General features: G+C 44.0%; 1 protein-coding gene across 1 annotated transcript in view; it reads right to left on the bottom strand.

The window, feature by feature from the left end:
• Positions 1-3697: 3697 nt before the first annotated feature.
• The window catches only part of LOC308301383 (estrogen-related receptor gamma-like), a gene marked incomplete at both ends in the record, with an annotated part of 47917 nt that continues 23829 nt past the window's right edge, over positions 3698-27785 (bottom strand). The window contains 4 exons of the mRNA XM_080745355.1: positions 3698-3942; positions 4764-5039; positions 10057-10239; positions 13303-13416. Coding sequence (XP_080601481.1) covers positions 3698-3942; positions 4764-5039; positions 10057-10239; positions 13303-13416 — 818 coding nt within the window. The remainder of the gene's footprint in view (positions 3943-4763; positions 5040-10056; positions 10240-13302; positions 13417-27785) is intronic.

Here is a 27785-nt window from a genome sequence, read left to right on the forward strand (position 1 = left end):
GACGACCTTTGCCGCATGTCATTCCCCATCTCTCTCCTCATTTCCTGTCAGTCTACTGTCCTATCGAATAAAGGCATGAAAAGCCCAAAAAACATCTTAAAAAAAAAGAAAGATACAATATTGCGTCTTTGGCGATCGACTGATGGGACAAAATTGTATCTATATCCAATATTGTGTCTTTGGCGGTCAAAGTGTTAAGATTTGGGTCTTCCACGTTTTCCAGCCCAAGGACCCTTCGGAGAGAGAGACAGAGACAGAGAGAGAGAGATAGGGAAAAGGAAGACAGAGAGGCCACACGTTTAAACTGGGGATCATCTTTATTGCCCAAGAATCCACCTGAGATTGGTTGCACTGCACATCTCACCCCCAAACGAGGCTTAAGGTTGCATCTTTGAACAACGTCTGTCTTGGCATAGGACCTTATTTATATACACAGCAGAAAGTACATACATCGTTACACATTTAAAACCCCACCTCCGCGCCATATTGCTGGATCACACAAAAAACTCAACGTACTTTTTGTCACAAAAATAAACATCATCAGAGTGTTTACAGTATCTCGCACTAAAAAGGAGCAACAAAAAAACAACAACCCCATTTGGACATCGTTTCGTTTTGGCGATAAAACGGATCGTTTCGTTTTTAGATACTTCTTCAGATTCACAGATCTTCCTCTGCGAGGTTCGATCCCTTCATTTAACCATGTGCATAATAACAGACAGATTTCAGAGGTAACTAATACTCTTGACCAGGGGTCTTCAACGTTTTCAGGCCAAGGACCCCTTAGCTGAGAGAGAGATGAAGCAGGGACGCCCCACAACCTTTTCATAGATTTCATATAGTTTAATCGTTTGACAGCACAATCATCAGTGTATTTTGGAATCATTTCAATTTGTGTTGTGTGCAGATATGTTACCACTTGAACCGTCAATACTTAATAAAGTTGACCTTTCACTCTGTACTTTTCTCCCTCTACACCAAATCTCTTTGCCAAAAATAGCAGATCTACAAGCTCTAGTAGATCTGCTATTTTCGGCTAAAGTTCTCGGAATATGGATGCTAGGGTTCAAGTGGTTAATATACAAAAAGGAGGAAAAAAAGGTTTTTAACACACAAAGATATGGAGGACCCCCTGTAGTAACTCTGAGGACCCCCTGGGGGTCCCGGACCCCTGTTGAAGACCCCTGCTCTTGACACTATAGACACACGAGTAACAGATTTAACAGAAGACCGCCACCGCACGAGTTCCCCAGACTTTATGGCTAAAAAGGAAGAATAGTGCACCAAGTCTTTGTTTCTACACATAGCAATAGATATACCACAGAGAGAGAGAGAGACCGTTTAGTTGTCTCCCTCGTACAGGTTATAGGGCTGCCATCTTACATGGATCAAGTTATATCAATGAATCTAATTCACCTCTACGACGTTATTAATCTCCCGTTCACACTCCTAATTATCTGTCCGTCTTGAACGTGGCGATACGATATTATAATAATTATCATTATTATAGTGTACAGTATATCAGTGCTGCGTGTGTGTAGCCGAGAAGCAATAGTAAAAAAAGGTATTTTCCTTTTCACAATGATATTCAAAAAAGTCCTTGTTTAAAAAAAAATCATCTACTTGTAATTGCATTATTCTACTCTTCATTAATGCCACGTTATTAGTAAAATAATAATTAAAAAAACTGCAAAACAATCAAGCCGGCATTAAATAAATATCATCCCTTCGTGTTTTTTTTTTTGTTTTTTTTAACGTGTACTAAGTTTTTCGTTCCCTGAAAGAGTCTAATGAAATCAAGAGGCCATTCATGGTGCGACAACAACATGACGGATGGAATAAAACACCATGAATGACTGGGAGTCATTTCCAACGGCGTTAGAAATGTTTCCGACGGACGGATGGTTTTCCACGATACGCAACGCCGCGTAACAGCGGCAACACACACTTACGTTAACTGTGATTCATACTTAGTCGCGCGCCGAAACCACAACTCTCGTAACGCTCATAACGCGTCGCAACGCAACACGTAACAGCTCATCCGCACTGCCAGCGAGCGAACGTTCCGACGCGAAAAACTGTTCTCGTATGAAGCGCCGGGTCATTGCGTTGCGACGTAGCCTGAACCTATCGAATACATAAATAATAATAATAATGTTTGAGGGCGGGACATGGCGCTTTTAACTCTATGGACATGGCCGTGAAACCTCGCTCAAATAGAGACTGCGAGCGTAACAATCAGGGGTGGACGACACCGCGGCACGATGCGTTGTCACTCGCGGTTGGTCAGGACGGTCTCACTGAAACAAATTTATTTGAATGAGCTTTCATCGCAGTTTTTTTGCCGCAGGACATCACCGCACGACCAAGTATGAATCAGGTATCACAGGCCACCTTATATTATTGTGGACATTTGCTGGTATCCTTTAATTAATAATATTATGAATCTTACATAGTCTTTACTCTTTGGCAAGACTTACCTCTCAGTACAAGTTTTTCTTTTGTTGTTTTGTTTAATCATTATTATAATTATTATTATCTCTATACAAAAAGGACAAAAAACAAACAAATAATAGAGCCCCTCTAAAAGTACTACAATGCAGATTAACAGGCTTCAGGATGGTTTTTAGAGATGGAATAATCCACGAGGATCTTCAAGTATTTCGGGGTCTTTTGACTTAAGAAGCTTCTACTTAGGTTTATAAGTGTAAGGTTCTCTAGAAGGCGGTTCCTTGGATTTTTCTTTGAGATGCTATTGTCCATATCTTCAGCTTAGTCCATATCTTCAATAGTCCATATCTTCAACTTAGTCCATATCTTCAACTTAGTCCATATCTTCAAGTCACTAAAACAGCTTTACGCCATGGAAGCCACTCTGATTCAAGTCTTTTAATTCTCCGTTGACTTTCGCTCTAAAAACCTCTAAGGAACAGAAGGAGCAGTACTTCTTTTTTTCTTTTTTAATTTGTTCAAATGCTTGGCTGTTTCAACACATTATACATAAAATATACTTCCTGGGGGGGTAGGGGGAGAGATTCCAGAGAATCAAAACGTCATTGTTTTCAACAACGCAAAGCGGAAATGGATTTGAAATGCCCGTGTTGTTGTTTTGTTTTTTTCCTACACCTTCCAGTTCCATTTTAAAAACTCCATTCCCCACCCTGTCCTCGTCCCCCACTTCACTCTGTGTCACACAGAGACAGACAGACACAGAGGGCCATATTTTGATTGTCTTAAGTACCAGCTCTTATGCCTTAACTTAAAGGCCTGTCCATACCGTCTCCGACCACCAAACCTTTCGTCGGAGAGTACCGACATGCAGCTTTCCGAACTCTAAAGGCCTGTCCATAGTATCTCCGAAATGTTCGGTGAATTGGACTTTCCGACGTGCAAATTTCCGAACTCTAATTCGGTCTAATGCTTTTCAGAAGTCGCGAGTGACGTCATTTTGTAGTCGAACCGGACCTTTTGACCGGTTTCGGTCAAAGTATGGACAGGCCTTGATTCGGTCTAATGATTTTCAGAAGATGCAAGCGACGCCATTTTGTGGTTGAACCGGACCTTTTCCGGAGAAAGATTCGGAGACAGTATATTGGCCTTTAAGGCCTTTAAGTTAAGACATAAGAGGTGGTACTTAAGAGTAAGTTAAGACAATCAAACTACAGCCCAGAGAGAGACAGAGAGAGGCGTCCAGCGGTCAGGCCTTAGCCTCCAACAGTTCCAGGAACAGTTTGTGCATGGGGACGCGGCCGTCCTGGCGGATGCCGCAGAAGAGCTGCACGGCGCGCGCGGCGGTCTGCCGCAGCAGCGGGAGGGTCATGATGAGCTTGCCGGCCCGCCGGGGGTCCTCGGGGTGCCGGGACGCCTCGTAGTCCTGCAGGGCCCCGTGGAGGACGTCCTGGAGCCTCTGCACCGCCTCAACGTCCTCGATCTGGAGCGAGTCTGGAGACGAGGAGAGAGAGAGAGAGAGAGAGAGGAGGGACGAGTGGTGAGAAAAAGTACTCAGATGGTTCCATACTTTTGTACTTTTTCTGTTTTGTATGGGTAAATATGGGAATATGGAGAATATGGGTAAATTCTCCGTCTACAACACTGCCACCAGGTGTGGAATTCCTTGACTACTTCCCTTAAAACATGTTGCTCGCTGGCCTCCTTCAAAATTGCCCTGAAAACTCACCTTTCAGGAGACCAGAGAAGGAGGTAGTTATCACTTCTCCTATAGACAGGCGAGAAGTGAGCACCCCCCCCCCCCCCCTCCCCTTACCTTAGCTCCACCTCCTTGTTTCCCCTACCTTGTACATATAGTGTTTTTATAAATGTGATGATTTTTTAATGTGTTTCTTTTTGCTTACAATTTGTTTTGTCCATAAATTGAATACCAAGGATTTCCGTCGTAAAAAAGACCGTAAAAGGTCTTATTTGGGATGTTCCTTTTAGGCAGGGTGTTTAGCTGTACTTGTATTGTACAAATATTTTTTTATTGTATTGACTATACTCTGAGTCAATAGGCCAGATCAAAAAAAACAATGAATATTGGAGCATTATAAATGGAAAAATATAATTCTTCTTTAGGCTTCAAACTAGACTTTCACAGGGCACATTATGATGTAATAACTTATACAAATAAATTACCAATATAAAAAATACAATATATGTAATCGTTAACGCCCACGTTAAAAGGTAAGAAAATTGCGGCATATAAGGCGATTTTTCGGGGCAGTCAATGAATGTGTTAGTGCAGTTAATTAGACCGTTTGATTCACCTGAGTTGGCGAGCGCGATGGCCTTGAGCACCACAAACTCGTCCTTCTCCAGAGCCATGGTCTTGTACTTCCTGACCAGCTGCAGCACGGCCGTGTGCAGGTCCAGCAGCCCCGCCCCCGCCCTGCGGGACGCCTCCTCGTCCATCACGTAGTCCTCGGCGTACACCAGCCGCTCCTCCAGGCCCAGCGAGCGGAACACCACCCGCAGGATCAGGATCTCCATCCAGCCGCTCTGCAGCAGGCTCATCTGGTCTGCCAGGGACAGAGAGGGGAAGCCTGCACGGGGACGGAGAGAGAGAGAGAGAGAGAGAGAGAGAGAGAGAGAGAGAGAGAGAGAGAGAGAGAGAGAGAGAGAGAGAGAGAGATTGTAAGTGGTGCATTTATATAGCGCTTTTATCCAAGGCGCTTTAGACATATTTTTTAGTATCGCCGTCTGGTCCAAAAATAACAAAAACTGTTTCGCCCCTCACCAAACCAAAGGTATCAGTGGACAGTTGAAAGCTTACTCTACTTAGTGGACGCAGTCTGAGCCCCCACCACACGCCTCTAAAATACATTTACCGGATGGAGACACTTTTCCTGGTTGAAGACTGTTTTTACGAAACAGCACTTCCAACGTCGCAGAGTTGAATAACAACCAACGAGACTAATGCTCTGTTAACGCAGTCCTCTGACCTGCGCGGCAGTAGTGAGTTGTCACCGTGATGGCGACGACAAATAGTGAAAAACTAGAAGAAATGGAGTCTCCATACGATGGAATATTTTTCATTTTACCCTATAAATGTATTTTAAGCGTGTGGTGGGGGGCTCAGACTGCATCCACTAAGTAGAGTAAGCTTTCAATTGTCCACTGATACCTTTGGTTTGTTGAGGGGCAAAACAGTTTTTGTTATTTTCGGACCCTACGACGGGTCTTTCCGGTTTTGCCAAGCCGGGGCGGAGGTAGAGGAACATAGCGTTAGGGAGAACTCCACTAACGCTATTTCGCAGTCAGGCGGTGGACAGAGACACTCAACAGATGAGCTCTTTAATTGGCTTTCTCTGGTTAAGGCACCGACATTGATTGACAATCATGTCCCACTGGAGTGTGACTAAAACGCCTTCACACGCACGCACGCACACACACACACACACGTTCATTATAATTAAGCAGATGATTTATTTTGCAGAGTGAGGGGAGGGAGGGAGGTTTTTATATTTGACACCATTAGTGATTGTTATCAGGATCCAGGAGTCCTTTTACCGTCGCCGCGGGAACGCCCGTGGCGCCCATTTCTCACTCCCACGCCTCGCCCCTGATTGATTGGAAAACGACGCCTGCGGACGCTTTTCATTGGCCGATAGGGATCCGCGTCGCGATTTTCATTGGTCGATAGGGATCTGTATTCGCCGGCGGCAGGACGATTGATTGATTTTGGGGAGGGGGGGAGGGTGTGTGTGTGTGTGTGTGTGTGTGTGTGTGTGTGTGTGTGTGTGTGTGTGTTCAGGCTCATAATGACATCTCTACCAGTATATATTGACAGATTCTATACAAGGGGTTACATCTGTGTCGACCCCCCCCCCATCCCATTCTCACAATGTCAAGGTGTCAATGAAGAAGGAAAGGACACCGATTGACCTCCCAGAGGACACTGAGGAGGAGACACTGGATTGGGCAGGGGTCTTCTATAGAGGGTATACACATGCGTGAGTGAGTGGCAAATCGAGTGGCAAAGTGAGTTCAACGTCGTTTAATGCAATCAGATTGGACCTTTCTGTTTGAATGTACAGTATGTGCTGTCAAGGCCAGAAACTAGATTTTTGCCACTCTGTAGGCGTTCCTGCATAACTTGATTATGCAGATGGGTTGATTATCTGTTTTACACACCGTAATAATGTTCTTGTTTTGTTTTAGTTTTTTTAAGATGTTTTGGGCTTTTATGCCTTTATTGATAGGACAGTAGACGACAGGAAATGGGGAGAGACACGCAGCAAAGGTATTCGGGATCGGGAATCGAACCAGCCACATGCTGTCAGGCTACACACCTGGACCGGTAGGCCAGCAGGTGCCCACTACATAATGTTCTTAGAATATGTAAGACACTGATTTACTACGACGCTATGGCACGTTAGGACCACTACTAGCTTACTAGTGATTCTCAAATGTTTTATTTTGTAGCACCCCCTTAACTCTGAGAGTGTACAAATGTTTTATTTTGTAGCACCCCCTTAACTCTGAGAGTGTACAAATGGACCCGTATGGTTCGTTTATCAGTCACTCACAAAAGCCGTAGTAGACGTTAAAATGACACACACGCCCTCAGGCCGTGTGTGTGTGTGTGTGTGTGTGTGTGTGTGTGTGTGTGTGTGTGTGTGTGTGTGTGTGCGTGTGTGTGTGTGTGTGTGTGTGTGTGTGAGACATTGGGGGTCTGAGTTGTCGCGCTTCTTCAATTTCTGCCAGAACAACTGAAACGCTGATGTGGAATGTCACACACACGCACGCCCACACACACATACACACACGCGCGCGCGCGCGCTGGTTCATGTTCATGTCATTCATTAGTATAAAACACGTGCTCTCACGCGGAGAGGGTTTGTTGTGTAAGCAGCGTGGAGAAGCAGGCGTCAACAGCAGGCCAGGTGGTGTTTGGGGTGGGAACACCGTCCTGTGATAAGAGGATCTGATCATCAGGCTGTTGTAGCAACACTGTGGATGTGTCCTGATCACACCTCCTTGTATGATCGGAAAAGGAAAAAAAGAAACACCCAAAAAGCAACTGCACGCGTGCTGTCGTGTGGCATGTGCACAGGTTTGTGCGTGACTATTATGTTCTAGCCAAACCAGGCCACAGCAATGAATGATTGTACTTAAACTTAGACCTAAAAAAACAACTCAATAATTCTTAAGATTATTATGAGTAAAAATATTTTAAATACACTTTTGTACAAATGACATTGTCAACGTGTAACGGGTGTTGTCCCCCTTGAGTAAAGGTTTTTGGTTATAGAGGGAAATTATAGTGTATTAAGGCATATAAGGTTTATTAGCCAGGGATCCTTTTATGTACAAAAAATAAATAAATCATTGTTGTGTCAAATGTCAAATGTCAACTCATTAAAGGTCCATGACGTGTCAACACGACAAACTCTTTGATGTCTTTGTGTGCCCATTGACGCATTTGCCATGTTGTACAGTAAACTATACTGTACTGTAGCTACTGTACCAGGCTACCGTGGTGACGAAAATAAGACTGGCAAGGACATATTTGGATTACATTTACTCAGATTACTTTATTGCCAGGACCTCAAAGGTAGGTAAAATGGCGGTTTGCCGTGGGCACCTGCCGATTAAATGTTGAATAATCCTGGGCACCCTATGTGTTAAATTTAGACCGGGAACGCAAAATGCGTTTCTACCTTTCAGGCCGGGAACGCAAAATGCTGTTTATCCTTTCAGACCGGGAACGCAAAATGCGTTTCCTGCGTTTCCTGTAGTTTTTACCCTCTTCTGGTCTCGTGGCCAATGAAATGCATCAGGAGGCGATGACGTATGCTTCCCTGACTACCGCAAAGCATTCTGTTTTTTTTTTTTCTGGTTGGGAGGGGGCTGCACTGGGAGAATCCCAGTGCAGCTTCTCATAGCGGCGAAATGGAAGACGCGTTGAGCGAAGGCAAACCAGGCCCGCTGGAATTGGCATTGTTATTGTTACGTGATATGTTTGAAAACAACGACGATGATGAAGAAGTGTTTCATGGATTTTATGAGGACTGGATAACTTTTCACGGACGCACTTTGACACGGATAGTTTCAGAGACGAGAGACCAACACGTTAGCCGAACAGCTAGTCAACCCCAAACTCCAGAACAACAGATTCGCAGCTATGGAGGTAATAACACTTATAAAATGATTATGATGATATGGTTCATTCATTCATTCACATACACAGGCGCACACACGCACGCACGCACATATAATAATAATGAAAAATGTCGCTCGCCAGATTTACCGTTATATGGAGCTAAAAACAAGAATTGACACAGTCAATATGTAATCTGTGCAAAGTCAGGGACTTTGAACAGTCTATCCATAATGAGTGGGGCGTGAACACAGCAATATTAAGAAAGCGAAGAGAAGTAATGTTGCATAGTTGTGGTGGAACAACAAGAATTGAAATATTCAATATAAAGGCTGGTGGATTGTTGTTTCTTGTCAAAGTGGAGGCCTATGGTGTAAGACCTATTTGCTAATTATGTTTCTATGTGCTACATAGGCTGAGAAATGTATTTTTTATTAGACGTTTTATAAGATTTATTACAATTTTTTAGTTTGCAGATTTTTTTTTTTTAAATGATAAAGGTCTGGACCATGACAAGTAATTTCCCATGAAAGCCAAAGGTGTAAGCTATCAAACAGTTTTGAAATTTTGTTTCTAGCTGCTACAGAGGCTGAGAAATAAATGTTTTAGTAGACGTTGACACCTCTGTGAAGTTTTCCATAAAATCTCAGGTTTTAGGGGTATTTTTCCAATCGGCCATAGGTTTTTAAGGCTTTTTTCCAGGCGGACTTAGGTCTAAATGGGTTAATGTAAGACAATTTACGTAATTTGACGGGGAAGCCGGAAGGTCCCAGGTTCGATTGGAGGGAGCGAAAATGTTCACATGTTCATCTGTTTGCACCCCTGTAAATAAACTCTGTCATCCACGGCACCCCCCTGAATTATAGAACCTTACATTCATCAGCTCAGACCTCCTCTGGAGTGGATACTTTTTAGTACCACTTTCACACCACTCTACCCAGGTCCTTGTAGTGGAAAACCTGGCACAAGTGGGCCATGTGGAGTGGTGTGGTGTTGGGCTAGTCTGGGATCACTTCACTTTTCGGGCTTGTAACCGGTCTGGAGCGGAAACCACAAAACGTCATGTTGTAGTACTCAAAGGACTACAATTTGGCCGGAACTATCCACCGGAAACAGTTTTAACCCAAAATAATTCCCTGCGCTCAAGGACATACTTTTAGGGCCTACCTAATAAACTCCTTGATGCGGAGTAGTTTTGCTTTTGAAAAATGTGTTTGCTATATGCATCTTTTAGTCCAAGTCGTAGCGACTGGAAAGACTACGCTAGGCTACTCGAGCATTTTAATAGGGATTGGGGAAACAAACGGAGGGAACCAAATCAGAGCGACGCCGCTTCTTCTAGTGGTTTCCGCGCTTTAGGCGGAAACCAAACGGCCTGTTGTGAACGAACACCAGGCTTTCCCCCAGAAAGCCTGGTAGGCGGCCATGTCAGTCCCTCGCACCACAGTGCAGCGTACCTGGGATGTGCTTGGCCCAGCCGATGTTGACCACCAGCTCGCGGTCGGCGAGGTCGCACAGCGTGGTCAGGGCCTTGATGTCGCTCTCGGGCACCGTGGGGTCCGGCATGGCGAAGATGCCCTCGGGCTCTGCCACCAGCAGCAGAGACACCACCTTGTTCTCCACCGCACCGCCCACCAAGACTGAGAGAGAGAGAGAGAGTACTTATCATAATAGATGCTAATAGTCCTCTCTGACTCTCTTTTATGCCCATACATGGTGTTCCGTGTCCTGGCCAGTCTCCAAATTTGGGCACTGTCAGTCAGTGATGTCAGTCATCTCCAAATGTGGTCACTAGTTTCATCATGTCAGACATTATTTGGTTATTGTTTCAGCATGTGGCTGTTACAATGGTGACTGTTTCACCCGTTCATGCCCATATATGGTGTTTCGTGATGTCAGTCAGTGATGTCAGTTGGGCATTGTTTCAGCATCCGGCTGTTACCATGGCGGGGACAATGTTTAGTATCAGTGATGTCAACATGCAGACAGACAGCGGACAGACATTCCGTAAATTAATAGTTAGATATTAGTGCAGTGGTTTTCAACCCTTTTCATATCAAGGTCCATTATTTATTGGGCATTTGAGCCAAGGACCACCATTTGATGACATTTAGCCTCTCAGACCCAAGACTTATGCCTCATTCACACTACAGATATATAGTTGAACGTTTTGCTTGGTAATTCAATGTAATCTCAATGGAAACCAGCTTTAAAGGCTGGATTCCAAGGACAGCCGACATGCCCAGCCTTTAAAGCTGGTTTCCATTGAGATTACATTGAATTACCAAGCAAAACGTTCAACTATATATCTGTAGTGTGAATGAGGCATAAGAATATTTTATTGTCGTTGGATAGGACTTTGCCCACAATTCCATGCTGTATTGATGTGGTACCAATAGGAGAGATAACGAGATAACAGGCAAACCTTGCTCAACATAACAATTCTTCTACGATCTCTAATTGTGTAGACTTCTTAAATTAAGTAATGCAGATGTTTAACAATAAGTTATCTCTTAAGAGTGTAAAATGACCAAAGTCTAAATAAGGTCTAAATAACATGTCTGTTATCTACTGTAATTGACAGTGTGGCCAAGAAAAGAACAAGGCTATGTAACGTGAAACAGGAGAACTAAATGACCAAGGTATACATACATCTGCATGGTGATCATATCTGGGCCAAGTTCTATAAGGGCTGAGCTAGATATGACGAATGCCAGAAAAGTCGACCTCTTTCAAAGTCGACCCCAAACTCGTTTCCCAACGGGTCTGAGGCCTTTAGCTAGATGCAGAATAGACAAAAATCAAATATTTGCTTCTGGGGGTCCCTGGAACAAAATATTTTGTGATGGGGGTCCGTAGCCAAATACATATCATTCTGGGGGTCCTTCACATGACAAAGTTTGAGAAACACTGATGGCCACATAAGTTTTTTTCAGAAAATTGTTATGATTTAGAAGACATTTGTAGAATGTGCCTATCAGTGGTTAAGGACCCCCCAAAATGTATTTTTGGCTGTGGACCCCCATCTCAAAATAGTTTGTTCCACGGATGGACCCCTATTGCTAACCTTTTTGTTCCAGGGACCCCCAGAAGCACAGATTTGATTTTAGTCAAATCTGTGGCTAATTTTAGCCACAGACCCGTTGGGAAAAGAGTCTGGGTCGACTTTGAAAGAGGTCGACTTATCTGGCTACCGATATGACCAACATGCTCACATACCGTGGTACAGTATGTCTTCAGTGGCAACAGTGGTGGGGGAAAAGTACTGACATTCTTTACTTAAAGGGGCACTCCACCACTTTTCAACCTATGTTCATATAATTGGTCCTCACTAAAAAATAGCTTTTTCTTTTTTTTCAGAGGAGGGATGTGGGCAGGTCAGAAACCCATCGTCTTGTGACATCATCAATTGCCAATCCAGCTTATAGAAACTGCAAGCTTTCTATTCCTGAAAAGTTGCAATTTTAAAGTGGAAGCCATTGTTCTCGCAATAATAAAAATCGAAATACTTTTTTCAAAAATATTGATTAATTCTTTTTTTTTGGGGGGGGGGGGGGGGGGGGGAATGATGATGTCACAAGACGATGGATTCTGAACTTCCCACAGCTCTCCTAGGAGACTTGGACTGCGTAGAAAAGAATTGTGATATTTTATCATGAACATTAGTGAGGACCTATTATATGAAGACAGGTTGAAAAGTGGTGAACTACTCCTTTAAGTAAAAGTATCAATACTGCAATGTATTCTGTTACAAGTAGAAGTCTGGTATACAGTAAAATTACTCATTGTGCAGAACTCAGTGTGCAGAACTCTTGGGAGCATAAAAAAGGAAACCAAATGGACCCCCAGGGGTCCATTTGGTTTCATTGTTATGCTCTCAAGAGTTAAAGTTAAAGATCTAACCAACTCTACATAATTTAGCTGGGGACCACCTAGAACGCCCCTCAAGGACCACTGGTGGTCCCCAGACCACTGGATTGGACTAGACAGTATGCAATAGAACCAAGGAGCAAGTTTTGTTTGCTGGAAATGAAGCTGCTTCCATGTTCTCATTGAAGCTGCTGTTCCAATTAATGGCCCAGCAGATGTCGCTGTTTCACCTTCTACTGGTAACAAAAAACCTTCAGCTCAATGGAAGTATATGAAGATTTGACGAACTTTATTTTCTTATCTTAATAAACCTTTTCATTAACACTATGTTTTGAGGCTCTAGTTTAAAGTCTTTTGTAAATCATTATGATATGCGTTTAGTAAGTTATGGTCACATTCATTTTTAAATGAATGATAAAGTAGGCTGTGTTTCTAGGCTTTGTATTGGCTATGGGGCTTTTAAGCCGTGACATCATTTTGTAGGCAGAGGAGAACTCTGCCCCCAGAGCATTTTCTGTCCCTCGCTATTTCAACAGATCTGAGACAAAAATAACGACTAAAGTATAATTCTAACACTTTCCTTTCAACAACAAAGAGAAGAAAAATGTGTAAATAGTAAAAATAGTAAAAAGATTCACGGAAACTGGGGGCAGAAATTCTCCCCATACAGAGTGAAGACCAACCCTCCAGCCAATAGCATTCATTTCCGGTATTATTTCTGGACAGGACACAGAAAAATGGCGGATTAGCATTCGCTGAAAACTAGGCTTCATTTACGGTCTGTAGGCGTCTCTCTGTCCGTTTATTCTTTACAGTGTATGAGTAGAACTTACATGTTCTCTTGTGTGGCTGCAGTGCATTCTGGGAGCTCAGGTAGGGGCTGTTCTCTGCGTCTATCCTCCTCTTGTACTTCTGTCTGCCGCCTCGAACCCGGTCCAAACGCACACCTGGAGTAACACAACACATACACAATGCATGAGAGGTCCACACACTCACCTACAGTACCACAACACATACTGTACACAATGCATGAGAGGTCCACATGCACACCTGGAGTACCACACAACCACACACACACTACATGAGGCCCAGACACATACCTACATAACCACGCACGCGCACGCACACAATAATAGGTCATACATGTGACATATCGTATCATGCACATTGTGAACATATACTGCCCACGTGCTTCGGTAACACAAGGGGCTCACATTGCATATGTACACACACAGCTTCAAGGTAACTGTGTGTGTGTGTGTGTGTGTGTGTGTGTGTGTGTGTGTGTGTGTGTGTGTGTGTGTGTGTGTGTGTGTGTGTGTGTGTGTGTGTGTGTGTGCGTGCGTGCGTGCGTGCGTGCGTGCGTGCGTGCGTGTATGAGCTACAGATCCTTACAGGTCCTCTTGGTTTCATTTAGACATTCTCAAAGCCACAGACCCCGTAAGGGTCCATTTGGTTCCAATTGTATACTCTCAGAACCCCAGACCCTTTAGTTTAAAGAGTCCATTAAGAGAGAGAGAGACAGAGAGAGAGAGAGAGAGAGAGAGAGAGAAAGAGAGAGAGAGAGAGAGAGAGAGAGAGAGACAGACAGACAGACAGACAGACAGACAGACAGACAGACAGACAGACAGACAGACATGTCAAAGCAGTCGTTGTAGCAACGGCCATCCTTTGCAAGGCGACACCCAGACCCACCGATGACAACGTCTCATCGTAACCAGCGTCAACGTAATCCTATCGCCACGGCGATACTGCTTTTAAGAGTAAGGGGAGGGGAGGGGCTTTAGGGGGGAGGAGGGGGGGATTCGGGTGCTAATTCATACTTGTGCATGGTGACAGTTATGTGCGTACAGGTACGCGCACGCCAACGTACATTTGTACGGACATTTGCGGCCCTTAAATCCTCAGTGTTTACTTAAAGGGGAAAACCACTCATTTTCAACTTCGAACCATGTCATTAATAGGCTACCTTAGAGTTGTTGTGTGGAAATAAGAAAAAAGCCCCCCACCCAAATGTGTTTTTTGCCCCTATCAATTACTCACTCATTCATTCATTCATTCGTTCATGGAGATTATTTTTTTGGTTATTGTCGCATTCTGGGGCCAATAATTTGATGCCCGGGTCATTGGTCAGTAGGACTGTTCACACTGTGTCTTTCAGTGTCCTACCAGAGACTGCTGGTCATCAAGTGATTGGCTTAATACGACGAAAACTAAACAAAACATATTATTGAACTCAACTCTTCATGGGGTGAGTAATCAATAGAAAATGTTTCATTTTGTTGGTGAACTATTCCTTTAATGACACAGACACGTAAAGTCTGAAAGTGTACATTAAATTAACACGGAGGGTCTTGGGTTAGGGTTGTGTACTCTCCAGCACGCACAGGCACACACTTGCGTGCACACACACACACACACACACACACACACACACACACACACACACACACACACACACACACACACACACACACACACACACACACACACACACACACACACACACACACACACACACACACACACACACACACACGCCCGTGCGCACGGTCAGAATGACACCGAATCCATCAGCCTTGCAGAGTGCATGTGAGCACTAATGGAAATGTGACTTGAGTAGCTTTTAGTAGTGGTGTCAGGTTACCTACTGGAGCTGCAAATAGACGCTCTGTGATTGGTCACCTGCAGCTGCAAATAGACGCTCTGTGATTGGTTACCTGGAGCTGCAAATAGACGCTCTGTGATTGGTTACCTGGAGCTGCAAATAGACGCTCTGTGATTGGTTACCTGGAGCTGCAAATAGACACTTTGTGATTGGTTACCTGCAGCGCTGCATGAAAGCATGCAAATACAAGCTTTGTTATTGGTTATTGTAATCTCTGGGCTGGGCGGCCACTAAGTGGAGAGGGCTGTATTCTTGTCTGATGATAGCATGGCAACAAAGGAGATCAAAAAAGTAAATGAGATTATTGGGCAGAATCTCCACTTTTGTCAACAAAAGTGCCCTCAGGACTCTTGCTGTGGCCCTCATTCAGTCCCACTTTGACTACGCTTGCACCTCATGGTACTCCAACATCAAAAAGCCACTAAAGACTAAGCCCCAATCCTCCCAAAACAAACCGAATCGACTACTTCTCGACCTGGGGCCCATGACCCACGTTTCTCCCACACATTTTGCTAGCCTAAGATGGCTCAGGGTAGAAGACAGGGTTAAACCACTAAAAAAGGGATTGGCTTTCAAAATTGGCTTTCAGTGCAACTCTAGTGCCCTCAATCCCCTCAACACCCACAGCCACAACACCAGAGGGAGCGCAAACAAGGATCTGGTAACGCAAACCCATAAGACAAATATCCTTCTACAACACTGAACCCAGGTGTGGAATTACTTGAGCCCTTCCCTTAAAACATGTAGCTCGCTGGCCTCCTTCAAAACCACCCTGAAAACTCACCTTTCAGGAGGCCAGAGGCGGAGGTAGTTAAGACCACTATACTACTAGGGCTTTGTGGGGTGTTCCTTTTAGGCAGGGAGTTTGACTGTACTTATCTCCATTACTCATTATATGGCTCTCACCTCTGGAGGACACACTAGCTCCCTAGCAGATCTACAAGCTATGTTCGGCTAATCTTCCCCTCGGGAAAAATATTAGTAGGATTCAAGTGGTTGATGTGAAAACAAAAGAAGAAATCTAACACTCTGGATTAAAATGAAATGGCCAGCTTCAACTGGTGGCATGCGAGCACAACATTAGTGTGATGATTATTGCGTGTGCAACTATATGCAACAGTTTTTGAAACTTTTTTTCTCCTCACAGGTGATAAAGCTGAAGTCCAAATATGGACCCAACACTCTATAGAAACTAGTACTATCAGAACATAGACCCATTTTGTTATTATCTGAATTAAATGAAATCACTTACCCTAGAAGTATAGTGATACACACACACACGCACAAGCACACACGCACACACGCACAAGCACACACGCACACACACCCACCAGAGCTAAGTGTAACTCTTCATTGAGGAACGCGCTGACAACCCAAAGGCCAAGAATAGCATTAGTGGATAACAAAACACACACACACACACACGCACGCACACACACACACACACGCACGCACACACACACACACACACACACACACACACACACGCACACACACACACACACACACACACACACACACACCGTGATAGAAGCAGAGCAGGGGGTCTCAGGCCTCATCCTGCCATGGTGTTTGAAGTCGTGGGGAACGCCACATGACGGCTTTACAACTTACACACACACACACACGCACACGCACGCACACACACAGTCCTCAACCAGGTGGTTCTGCTTTCTGTGGCATATAGTCGTCCTAACCACCCTCTGACACACACACGCACACGCACACGCACACACACACACACACACACACACACACACACACACACACACACACACACACACACACACACACACACACACACACACAGGACTAACTGTCGTATACAGTACTAACTATCCCACACACAGCCCCGTCAAGATCCTTTACAGTTTGGACACACACTAAGCGTCAATTAGACATTGAGCTATATTTCCATCCATGCCTAACCCCTAGTCCCTAAACTAGGGCTTTACATTCACCCATTCACACACACATTCATACACCGATGGCAGAGGAAACCATGCAAGGCACCAACCTGCTCACCGGGAGCAACTAGGGGGTAAGGGGTAAGGGGTGAGGGGTGAGGCATAGAGGAAAATAGGGCCATTTGTCCAACCCACTTGAACCCCAGCTTCCATATTTCGAGGGGAACATTATTACTGTGAGCTTGTAGATCGGCTATTTTGGGTGAAGAGATGAAGGTGTAGGCGAGGAGGAAGAAAGCGGTCTAAGCACAGTTGTGACACAAGTGGTTTTTGTCTTTTCGAGGATGTCGGTGGTTCAGAAAGTGTCAAATCTACAGTACAAGCTTACAACTAGGATGAAGTGCTATAAATTAGGCTTTAGACATATCTTAGGAGATGTGTGCAACAGAAGGAACATTGTGGAGAAAAAAATAAATAAAACTAGAACTACACTCTGTCGAGGTGCCAACTTGCTCCTTGTGCACAAGTAGGCCATGGCCTACTTGTGCGCCAGCAGAGCGCACAAGTGAGGGAGGAGTAGCGCGGCAAAATAAAGCTTATCCGGAAGATGGAAAGAAAGAAAGAAAGAAAGAAAGAGGGATAAGTACTATAGTCTGGTTGGTTACCACACTAATACATAGAAGCATGAAGCAAAAAGATTAATAAAACTTAAACCAAAAACAATAGAACTCTATAAGGGAAACGCTTTGTGTTTTATTGCGTGAGCTCTGTCCATCGTTAGGCCAAAGGGACAGAAATGAGACACGTAGGTTTAATCAAATCCTGTCCTGACTCTGTGGGGGGATTCGCTGGTCTTTCTGTTTAGCGGCGGCGGCGGTGAGTTTTTAATACGGCTATCCCTATCCCCCAGTTAAAGCCCTCCTTGCCCCCCACCCTCCCCCCCTCTGTCTGTGCGTTTACAGCGCTGCCGCTTGCGAGGAAGGAAGGGGGGGGCGTTGGTTACGAGCCACGGTGAGGCGCGTTACGAGGGTCCTTACGACGGCGGTTACGAGGGGCGGTTCACGTTTCACGGAGGTCCAGGAATCCCACAAGGCATCTGGAGGAATTTACGACATGGGGGGAGGGGGAGGGAGGAGGGGGGGTCTTCTAGGGTTGCCATGTCCACGTTTTATAAAAGACTTGTTAAATATCGCTAGATGCAGTTTGTGTTTTTTTTGTTTTTTTGGGGGCGGGTTTCTAAAGCAGTGTTTCTCAAATGTTCAAATGTCAAGGTATCCCCTTAACTCTGACAGTGTGAAAATGGAACCGGGTTCATTTGGTTCCATTTGTTACACTGTTACAGACGTGTATGAGTCAATTTAGACCCCCCTTTAAGGAACCCATTGGATTCCATTTTGAGGACCACTATTCTAAACATAGACTGTAAAAAAATATGGACAGTGGAAAGCCATTGGTTTCTATGCTGCGCAGATTAAGCTTTTTTGGCTGTTGTATGGGTGACACCATCATTGTAGAATCAACATTCAACGTTCATTGGTGCTATTGGCTGCCAACGGTCACGTGCAACCGCAGGGATACATGGGACATTGTCTTGAGCTTGCCGAAAATAAAGCACACGAAGAAGAATCATCACAAGCCTAGGATCACAACCCCCTCCTACAGCATACCCTGCTTTAACATCAATTATAACATAAATTGGACCATATTTTCACAAAACGCAGGCTTTAAAGCCATACTGTGTAAGATGACCAACTAGTGGTCATTAGCCCTATAGCAAACCGCGGTCGCGTCCGCGTCTTTCGGACGTTTTTCGTACCTTCAGACCCCCGCGTCTGCCTCCACCTCGCTGAGATCTATCTTTTAAGGGGTCCCTTGTTCCTGTGCGTTCAGTAATTCCAGAGATACGGACTCCTTCACCCTGCCTGGTAGGCGAAATTACCTAGAGAAGGGATGGTACAAGCGGGCGACAACAAATATGGCTGCCATAGCGACCCCACTTCAAGATGCGCTGTGATTGGCCGGCAGTTGTATAACCCTCGCTGTGATTGGCCGGTAGTGTGATGACGCAATTTTGGCGCGAGATCCGGTCCACGGCAAGGATCTCAGTTTACATTATAGAGAAGGCTTTACAGGCTGAAATTCACGGCGCGGATCTTCTAAAACTTTTGTGATTTAATAGTTAGGAGAATTTTAAGATTTGTTTTATAAAAAAAGTTACATAGTACAACTTTAAACTAGCGACAGGAACCATAAAGTACTTATGACAATGTTTATCAAGGTAAGAAAATCAAATGTAAAAGTTCGGGGTAATAGAATGGAATCCTATGGAGAACATGTTGCTTTTGGTACCAGAACAGCGCAACTAGCGGTCAATAATAGGACATTTCAGTCCTGTGTTTGATTAATTTTAAAACGGGACAACTGGACCTCTGGTTCTAAGTGTAGAACCTAAAGTTGTTTATAAACTATTGGTTCTTCTCAAATATTTTCATGTCAAGGACCCCCAAATTAATATGTAATCGTCCACAGACCATCCATCCATCCATCCATCTTCAACCGCTTATCCGGAATCGGGTCGCGGGGGTAACAGTTCCAGAACAGAAATTTCTAATCTTACTGTACTTCTCCACGGACCCCTATCCGAAAACATTTAGTGCCGGGGACCCCCATGATTTGTGTTGTTTCAAAGACATTACAAAATGTTCACAAGAATTATCTTAAAATAGCAGATCTACAATCTTGGCAAATATCGGCTTCTTTCAAATATCCGATGTATAGGACTATAGGCCTAGGTTTAAAAGTGCTCATGTTGATGTGGCCTCTAATAGTCGCTTCTATTGGACTCATTTTCATGGACCTGCATGCTTGCTTCTCTCGCAGAATCTGGCAACCCTGGTGGTTGTGGGGATAGAATAGGATGCTGCTGATAACCTTACCCTGTTAAACACACTAATTAAAACACACACACACACACACACACACACACACACACACACACACACACACACACACACACACACACACACACACACACACACACACACACACACACACTCACACACACACACACACACACACACATACATGCTGTTATGTGTAAACAGACGTATTTACACACACTCACACACCTATAAATAAGAGTTAATTTTCTCTCTCTCACAAACACATACACACACACACTCCGGGGTGACAGTAAACAGATGCCGGTCTGTGTCAGTGTGGATGACAGATAATTAAATCAAGGCCTGACGAGTTGATGGACGATGCGGTGTCATTAAATCATCCTTTCTTCGGTCGCTACCCCCTCTTTACACGTCTGCCTTTCACACACACGCACGCGCGCGCACGCACGCACGCTACTTTATCTACCTCCCCCCTCCTTTCCTCTCTCTCTCTCTCCTATCATGTGTTGACCGTATTGGTTGGGCCCACAAGTGTCCCGTGCCATGCAGTACAGTATAAGTGGTGCATGGTGACCGGCGTTTTGCCTTTTTTAGGGGAGTCACGTCTAAATGTGGCTAACAATATGTCACCAGCCAGGCAGCCAGCCAGTCAGCCAGCCAGCCAGCCAGTCAGCCAGCCAGCCAGCCAGTCAGCCAGCCAGCCAGCCAGCCAGCCAGCCAGCCAGTCAGTCAGCCAGCCAGTCAGTCAGTCAGTCAGCCAGCCAGTCAGTCAGTCAGTCAGTCAGTCAGTCAGTCAGTCAGTCAGCCAGTCTTGTGCCTGACTTGTGGCAGACTGTTTACTCCTGCGATTTGCAAAAGTCTTATGATGAGTATCAGGATAATGCGAAAGTGAAGCCTCCCCACTTCCGTTTAGTTTTTAACATCGCGCACATTATTATCCTAATATAAATACAAATCATCCAAGCATATTTAGCTTTCTGCTTAGCAGAAATGACACTTTAAAATATAAATTAATGAACGGAAATGCCAGTTTCCATTACTCGCCGCTAAGGAGCTGTAGTTCCAGCCTCTATATAGCATTCAGAGATTGTGAAATAGTTGTCTGGCTACGCGAGACTAGTCATCCAGCCAGCCAGTCAGCTGGACAGGGCCAGCACATGGAGCAGAGCACCTGACCATGCGGTGGAGCGGACATTTGTCCAGGGCCATAAACATGTCACCACCACAGCCAGCCATGACATGAGGCCTCAGGCCTAAGCACCTACGCAGGGGCGTCGCACCAAATTCTGGGCCCTGGGTACAAGGATTCACTGTGGGCCCCCCGTGAATGTTCTTCATAGGGATAGGGGAAGGAGGTGGTTTAACCCATTTAGACTGGGAACGCATTATTACGCATTATTGTGTGTTAGCTAATGAAAAATAGCAGATATATATATAAGTGGATCTGCTATTTTTTTTAAATAATGAAAAATGTGTGTCTTTGAATATTTCAAATCCTTCTAAGTTTTTTTTTTTTTTTTGAAAAACGTTTGTTTCTAATGTATGTCATGCTCAAACCTTTTTCATGTGAAGTACCCCCAAAATGATATGTATTTGGCCACGGACCCCCATCTCAAAATATTTAGTTCCACGGACGCCCCAGAAGCAAGAAGAGTTACAAATGTTCGCTTAAAACATATATGTATTCAAAGATTTACGCACATTCTCACAACTTTTCAAAAATAGCAGATCTACAAGCTTGCAGCGCGGCACTCGGTGCCGCGCTGTGAGCTTGTATATCTGCTATTTTTCAATAGCTAAAGCATAAAATAATTAAGGCCCCTCCACCTTGGGCCCTAGTAACTCAGTCCCACTTTTCTCCCCCTTGTGACGCCCCTGCACTAACTGACACACGACAGCAGACAGCAGGCTGACACTGACATGACGTGTATGTTCCTCACGCACTGCTTTGAAGTCAAACGTCGGCATCTACACAGTTAAGCCCTGGTGTTAATCTATGACTCTGAGAAGTCATAACCAACGTAGGCAAATGGCACTGGTGTAAAGTAACTATAAGTACATCGCTTTTATTTTATTTTCTATTATTATTTTCTTTAGTCATGAGTGTCTGCCCCCTGAAACTTGCAACAAGATGACACAAGGCACAGTGAATGTAATAAAGTGAATGTTTGGTGCTTTGTGACAAAGCTGTTGTCGCTCTCCTAAATGTCCTTGGTTCTAAGGAAGGACACTGCAGCATTTTGCTTTGGAGCGCCAGTTTGTTTCCAACTAAATTCTCTGGATTGTTTGTTGTTCTCAGCAACCTTAAATATAGATGCAACGTGACGCCATAAAGACTACTATAATGAACGTAGTATGACCGAGTATTCTTGGCATTTACTCTCGTTTTGGGCTTCACTGACAGTTTAAAGTGAACAAAGTGTAAAAGAAAATGGACAAGATGTCTTGTTTTTTCTTTTCCTTATTATTGCTGGGGAGTGCAATCACTCATTGCACCAAGCAACAAAGGTGAATACCAATACAGAACAATACAGAGCAGTATTGCAGTATTTTTTAGGGGGCGCGACCCACAGTCCCACACGTTTAGCTTTGCTGCTCATTCCACGAATGCCCGATGCATACGAGCTGTACCTCGTTGTAAAGGTGACTAATCAACAATGAAAATGAAATAGGGGAGATATAATGGACCGAGGTTAAGTTTCCTAACTTTTTGTGCATAGTTAGCACATCTGCATTCTGCATTAGCCCTAGCCTGAAACTCACAACAATCCCAATATCTCCCTTGGTCGAGCGGTGATATCTCTGTCCTTAGCTCAGCGGTACAGATCTTTAGTCTCCCATATGCAGGAGACTGTGGTTCGAATCCCGATAAGGAGATCGAGGACACTATTATTAATATTATCATATATAAACTCTTAGTATATCGTCTCTGTCGGTTGGCAACCTCATACAGTATTTTCCAAAAACTGTGACTTTTCAGGATTCAAATTCAAAAGTGGTGTAGTACGATCTTTTTTGTGCCTTGCTTTTTTTCACTGTACACAACAGTACTCTGTAACCTTAAACTGCTTTGCTGCCTCTGGCCAGGGCAGGAATTTAATGAAGGCCATGAAGTCCATGGCCGTCGTTGCCCCTCAGTTTGGCCTTGTGCCCCTCAAACCAATGGCATGACCTGAGGCCACAGTGGCCTTAATGCCCCAGCTGACTGTACCACTTTCTCCACTTGTCTCTCTCTTGTAAATATGTAGACAGTAGACACCGGTGTCTCTTTCTTGTCATGTAGACACCATTTTTGTTGAGATTCTGAAATCTTAACTTCCCCAAATCCCCATCTTTAAACCAATGCGGTGACTTTAATTGGCACAGGGCTGAGCATGGATCAGATTGTAAATACCATCATTTATCTATTTCACTGCAGATTAGGTTATCATCACTAACCCTTAAATTCAACAAATTCTTTCAATGGACTAAAATCTTGTTTTATTTGATGCCCTTCCTGCCCTGGCATTTGGCTTTTGTGCCTTCAAAAAAATGTGGCCTTGCCCCTAAAATGACGAAATTCCAGGCCTGCTCTGGGCAACTGATTTTCCCCCTTGGGATAATAAAGGTATCTACCGTATCTATCGATCAAGTAGGACTTTAATTTAAGAAAAGACACCAAAAAAATACAGAAATAAGAGGTTTCTGTCCGCGACAGCAATGATATATCTTTCACTGACACCTGTCAATGTATTTTCATTGTGTCTACTGTTGTCTGTGTGAACCACAGCACTGCACTGTGTCATTATCAGCCTAACTGCCTGCATGCCCCTCCACACACACACACACACACGCACACGCACACGCACACGCACACGCACACGCGCACACACACACACACACACACACACACACACACACACACACACTCTTAACTGCCAGCGTGCCACATGTACCTATGCACTGGCACCATGCCAGCTGTTATTCTGGACGGACAGCCAACAAAGACTGTCACGTTTCAACGGTTAACACGTGCACACACACACACACACACACACACACACACACACACACACAAAGTGCACACACACACACACACACACACACACACACACACACACACACACACACACACACACACACACACACACACACACACACACACACACACACACACACACACACACACACACACACACACACACACACACACACACACACACACACACACACACGATCAGTGCCAAATGTAATGTGCATGCTGCCATACAGGCCTAGGCTATTTTTAGATATTGAACTGATCACATGAGGCCTGAACTTCCCATTGGAGCCACACATTAGAACATGTCTTGTTTTTTACAGAACATTAGATTTAAAATAAAAGATAAGTCTACATTAGTCTACATTAAGGATAAGTGGGATAAAGAACTGAGAATTACTATAAATGGAAACGAGTGGAATCAGAGTTTCAAAGACATTTGTAATTTCTTAAGATCACCCTTCTGGCAGGAATATGCCTGGAAAATCAATATAAGGTACTTCCAAACACCTCTGTAAGTATCATTCAAACTCTAGCTGCTGGAGAGAATGTGGGGAGAGCAATGCAGATCATACCCATATATTTCTCACATGCCCCAAAATACAAACTTTCTGGTCAAGAGTTACACAAATAATAGAACAAATATTTGGGAGAGTTTTAAATTTACAAAATCATAATATACTCCTGGGAACACGTCCCAAAAGCCTGCAGAGCAGAGATCTATATCTCTTTTGGATTATGAGAATTACAGCACTCAAACAAATATCAAGGGGCTGGAAAAGTTTGGAACCTCCCAGGGTGGATAAATGGTTGGAAAAACTGGAGGACATGTACTCTATGGAGAAGGTGACATAAAAAATTAATGGTAAGGAAAATGTATTTGAAAAAAGGTGGGCCTCTTATCTATCTATAAATGCGACAAATCTCTGCGTGCGTGTCTGTCTGTATGTAATCCGCATATCTCGAGAACCGTTCGTCCCACCGGCTTCAGATTCGGCACGCACGTTCCCCGCCGCGGCGCGGAATGCAGTGCCGGGCCTCGACCCGACCCGACGCACGTTTTTTCCGAACCGGCGCAAAACGTTCGGAATCTCCTTATGCGGAGCTGATTGTTGACATCAGGCTGTTCCGGAGGAAATCGGCGCAAGCGCTGACTCATTGTGACATCACTTCATAAAAGGCTCTGACATCACGTACGCCACATGAGTCAACAAAAAATCTCTGTGAATGTGTATGTATGTATGTAATCCGCGTATCTCGAGAACCGTTCTTCCCACCGGCACGCGCATTCTCCAGATATGGGCATAAAATAAATGCCCGTATGCGGAGCTGATGTCTGACATCAGAGTTTTCAGCAACCGGTACTGTGTGTGCAGAGATCTCCATATATGGGCATAAGGGGACAAAGGCAAACAGATGGTCAAAACGGGTCCTATGACAACAGGTATATTGGGGTTTGCATTAAAGGGTGGGGCATTCATGGGGTCTGCTCCAAAAAAGAAAAAGAAAATAAAAGAGACAAAGACAAACATAAGACAAGCAACAAAGCGTGGGACTGGGAGGATGACTTGAATGATGCAGATTTAAGCAGGCTGCGTATTCTGCTTAAAGAAGAAACAAACAAAAAGCCACAGGGATCTCATATATGGGCATAAAATGGACGCAGAATCACAAAGATCTCCATATACGGGCATAAAGGGACACAGACAGACAGATACAGAGATCTCCATATATGGGCATACAATGGACGCAAATAGACAGATATCTCCATATATGGGCATATATGGGCATAAAATGGACCCAGGACTATATCTGCAGTGATCTCCATATATGGACATAAAATGGACGCCGACAGACAGACAGATACAGATATCTCCATATATGGGCATAAATGGACACAGGCAAACAGATGGTCAAAACGGGTCCTATGACAACAGGTATAATGGGGTTTGCATTAAAGGGCGGGGCATTCATTCCCTATTTACATCGTTCCCGAGTTGGCCAGGTCGCCGACTAGAAGGGCGGCCCAGCTTCTAGTCTATTAAATAAGGATAACATGCCCACTTAACTCTACCTATTGTTTTGTCCATTTTATTTGTATTTTTGTTCAAACCAAAAGTATTTCAGACATAATCATCAAACAAAAAAGCCTCTTTATCTTATATTATTTATTTTTTTTGTTGGTCTCTGTATAGTGGTTTATTTTGTTGTTGTGTAGGTGGTGGGTTTTTGCACTTAAAAAAAAAAAAAAAAAAAAAAGATGTCCATACAGCGCCATGACATGTGAAAGAAAATGTGAAATGACAGTGAATTTGTTTTCTGGAAGATGTGTTGCATGTTAAATGACCTTAATAAAGTATAAAAAAAATAAAAAAATAAAAGATAAAATCATTTATAGTTACTTATAATGATTGCATTTCCAGTGCCAGTTTACTGTGTCTGTGTTTGGACAATAACATTCAACATAACTATATAAAATATGCTGCCTCCATTAGTACATATTATGTTCGTCACAAGTTGTTTGATAAACACAATTTTGAGGGATCCTTGCAATATATATATATATATATATATATATATATATATATATATATATATATATATATATATATATATATATATGCATTCGGACATGGACTTTTCATCGCTGGGGGGACCCAGTCTAAATGCCGTGTTATCAGAACCAGAACCAAATGGACCATATTTGGTTCCTAACTATGGATCATTTAGGTGATCAAGGACCCCTGGGGGTCCCTGGTAAACAGATGTACTGTAACAGTACAGTAGGTAGATGGTAAGTATAAATGGTAAATGGTGCATTATATAGCATGTTTTAATCCAAAGCGCTTTACATGGATTGTGCATTACATTCACCCATTCACACACAGATGGAGGAGGAACCATGCGAGGCACCAACCTGCTCACCGGGAGCAACTAGGAGTTCAGAGTCTTGCTCAAGGACTCTTCCACACTGACTCTGGGGGAGCCCGGGATCGAACTGGGAACCTTGCGGTTCCCATCCGGCCACTCTACCGGACACTCTACTACTCTACCCCCCCGAGAAACAGTCATTAGAACATGGAGGGTTCCCAGTCAGATCCCGGGCTCCCCCAAAGTTGGTGTCGAAAAGTGGTGCCTTGCATGGTTTCCACCGCCGTCTGTGTATGAATGTGTGTGTGAATGGGTGAATGTAATGCACAATCTGTGTAAAGCACCTTGGATAAAGGCGCTGCATAAATGCACCATTTCATTTACCATTTATTTACCATTCTCTCATCATGCCCACAGACAAGGTCATATGGTTAATATGTACTGTGGGTACAGTACTGTACCTTCTATCATCATGCCCACAGACAGACATTAACAGTCTAGTAAAGGGGTCTTCAACAGGGGTTCCGGGACCCCTAGGGGGTCCTCAGAGTTACTACAGGGGGTCCTCCAAATCTTTGTGTGATAGAAACTTTTTTCCTTCTTTCTTTATATTAACCACTTGAACCCTAGTGTCCGTATTCTGAAAACTTTAACCAAAAATATCCGATCTACAAGCTCACAACGCCTCGCGCTGCGAGGCGTTATGAGCTTGTAGATCGGCTATTTTTGGCAAAGAGCTTTGATGTAGAGGGGAAAAAGAGCAGACTAAGTACAGAGTGAAAGGTCAAGTTTATTAAGTATTGACGGTTCAAGTGGTTAAATATCTGAAAACACAAATTGACATGAATCCAAAATACACTGACGATTGTGCTGTCAAACAATGAAACTATATGGAATCTATGAACAGGTTGTGGGGGTCCCTGCTTCATCTCTCTCTCAACTAAAGGGG

The sequence above is a fragment of the Nannobrachium achirus genome, assembly GCF_963921795.1.
Source record: "Nannobrachium achirus genome assembly, chromosome: 16".
NCBI classification, from domain to species: Eukaryota; Metazoa; Chordata; class Actinopteri; order Myctophiformes; family Myctophidae; genus Nannobrachium; species Nannobrachium achirus.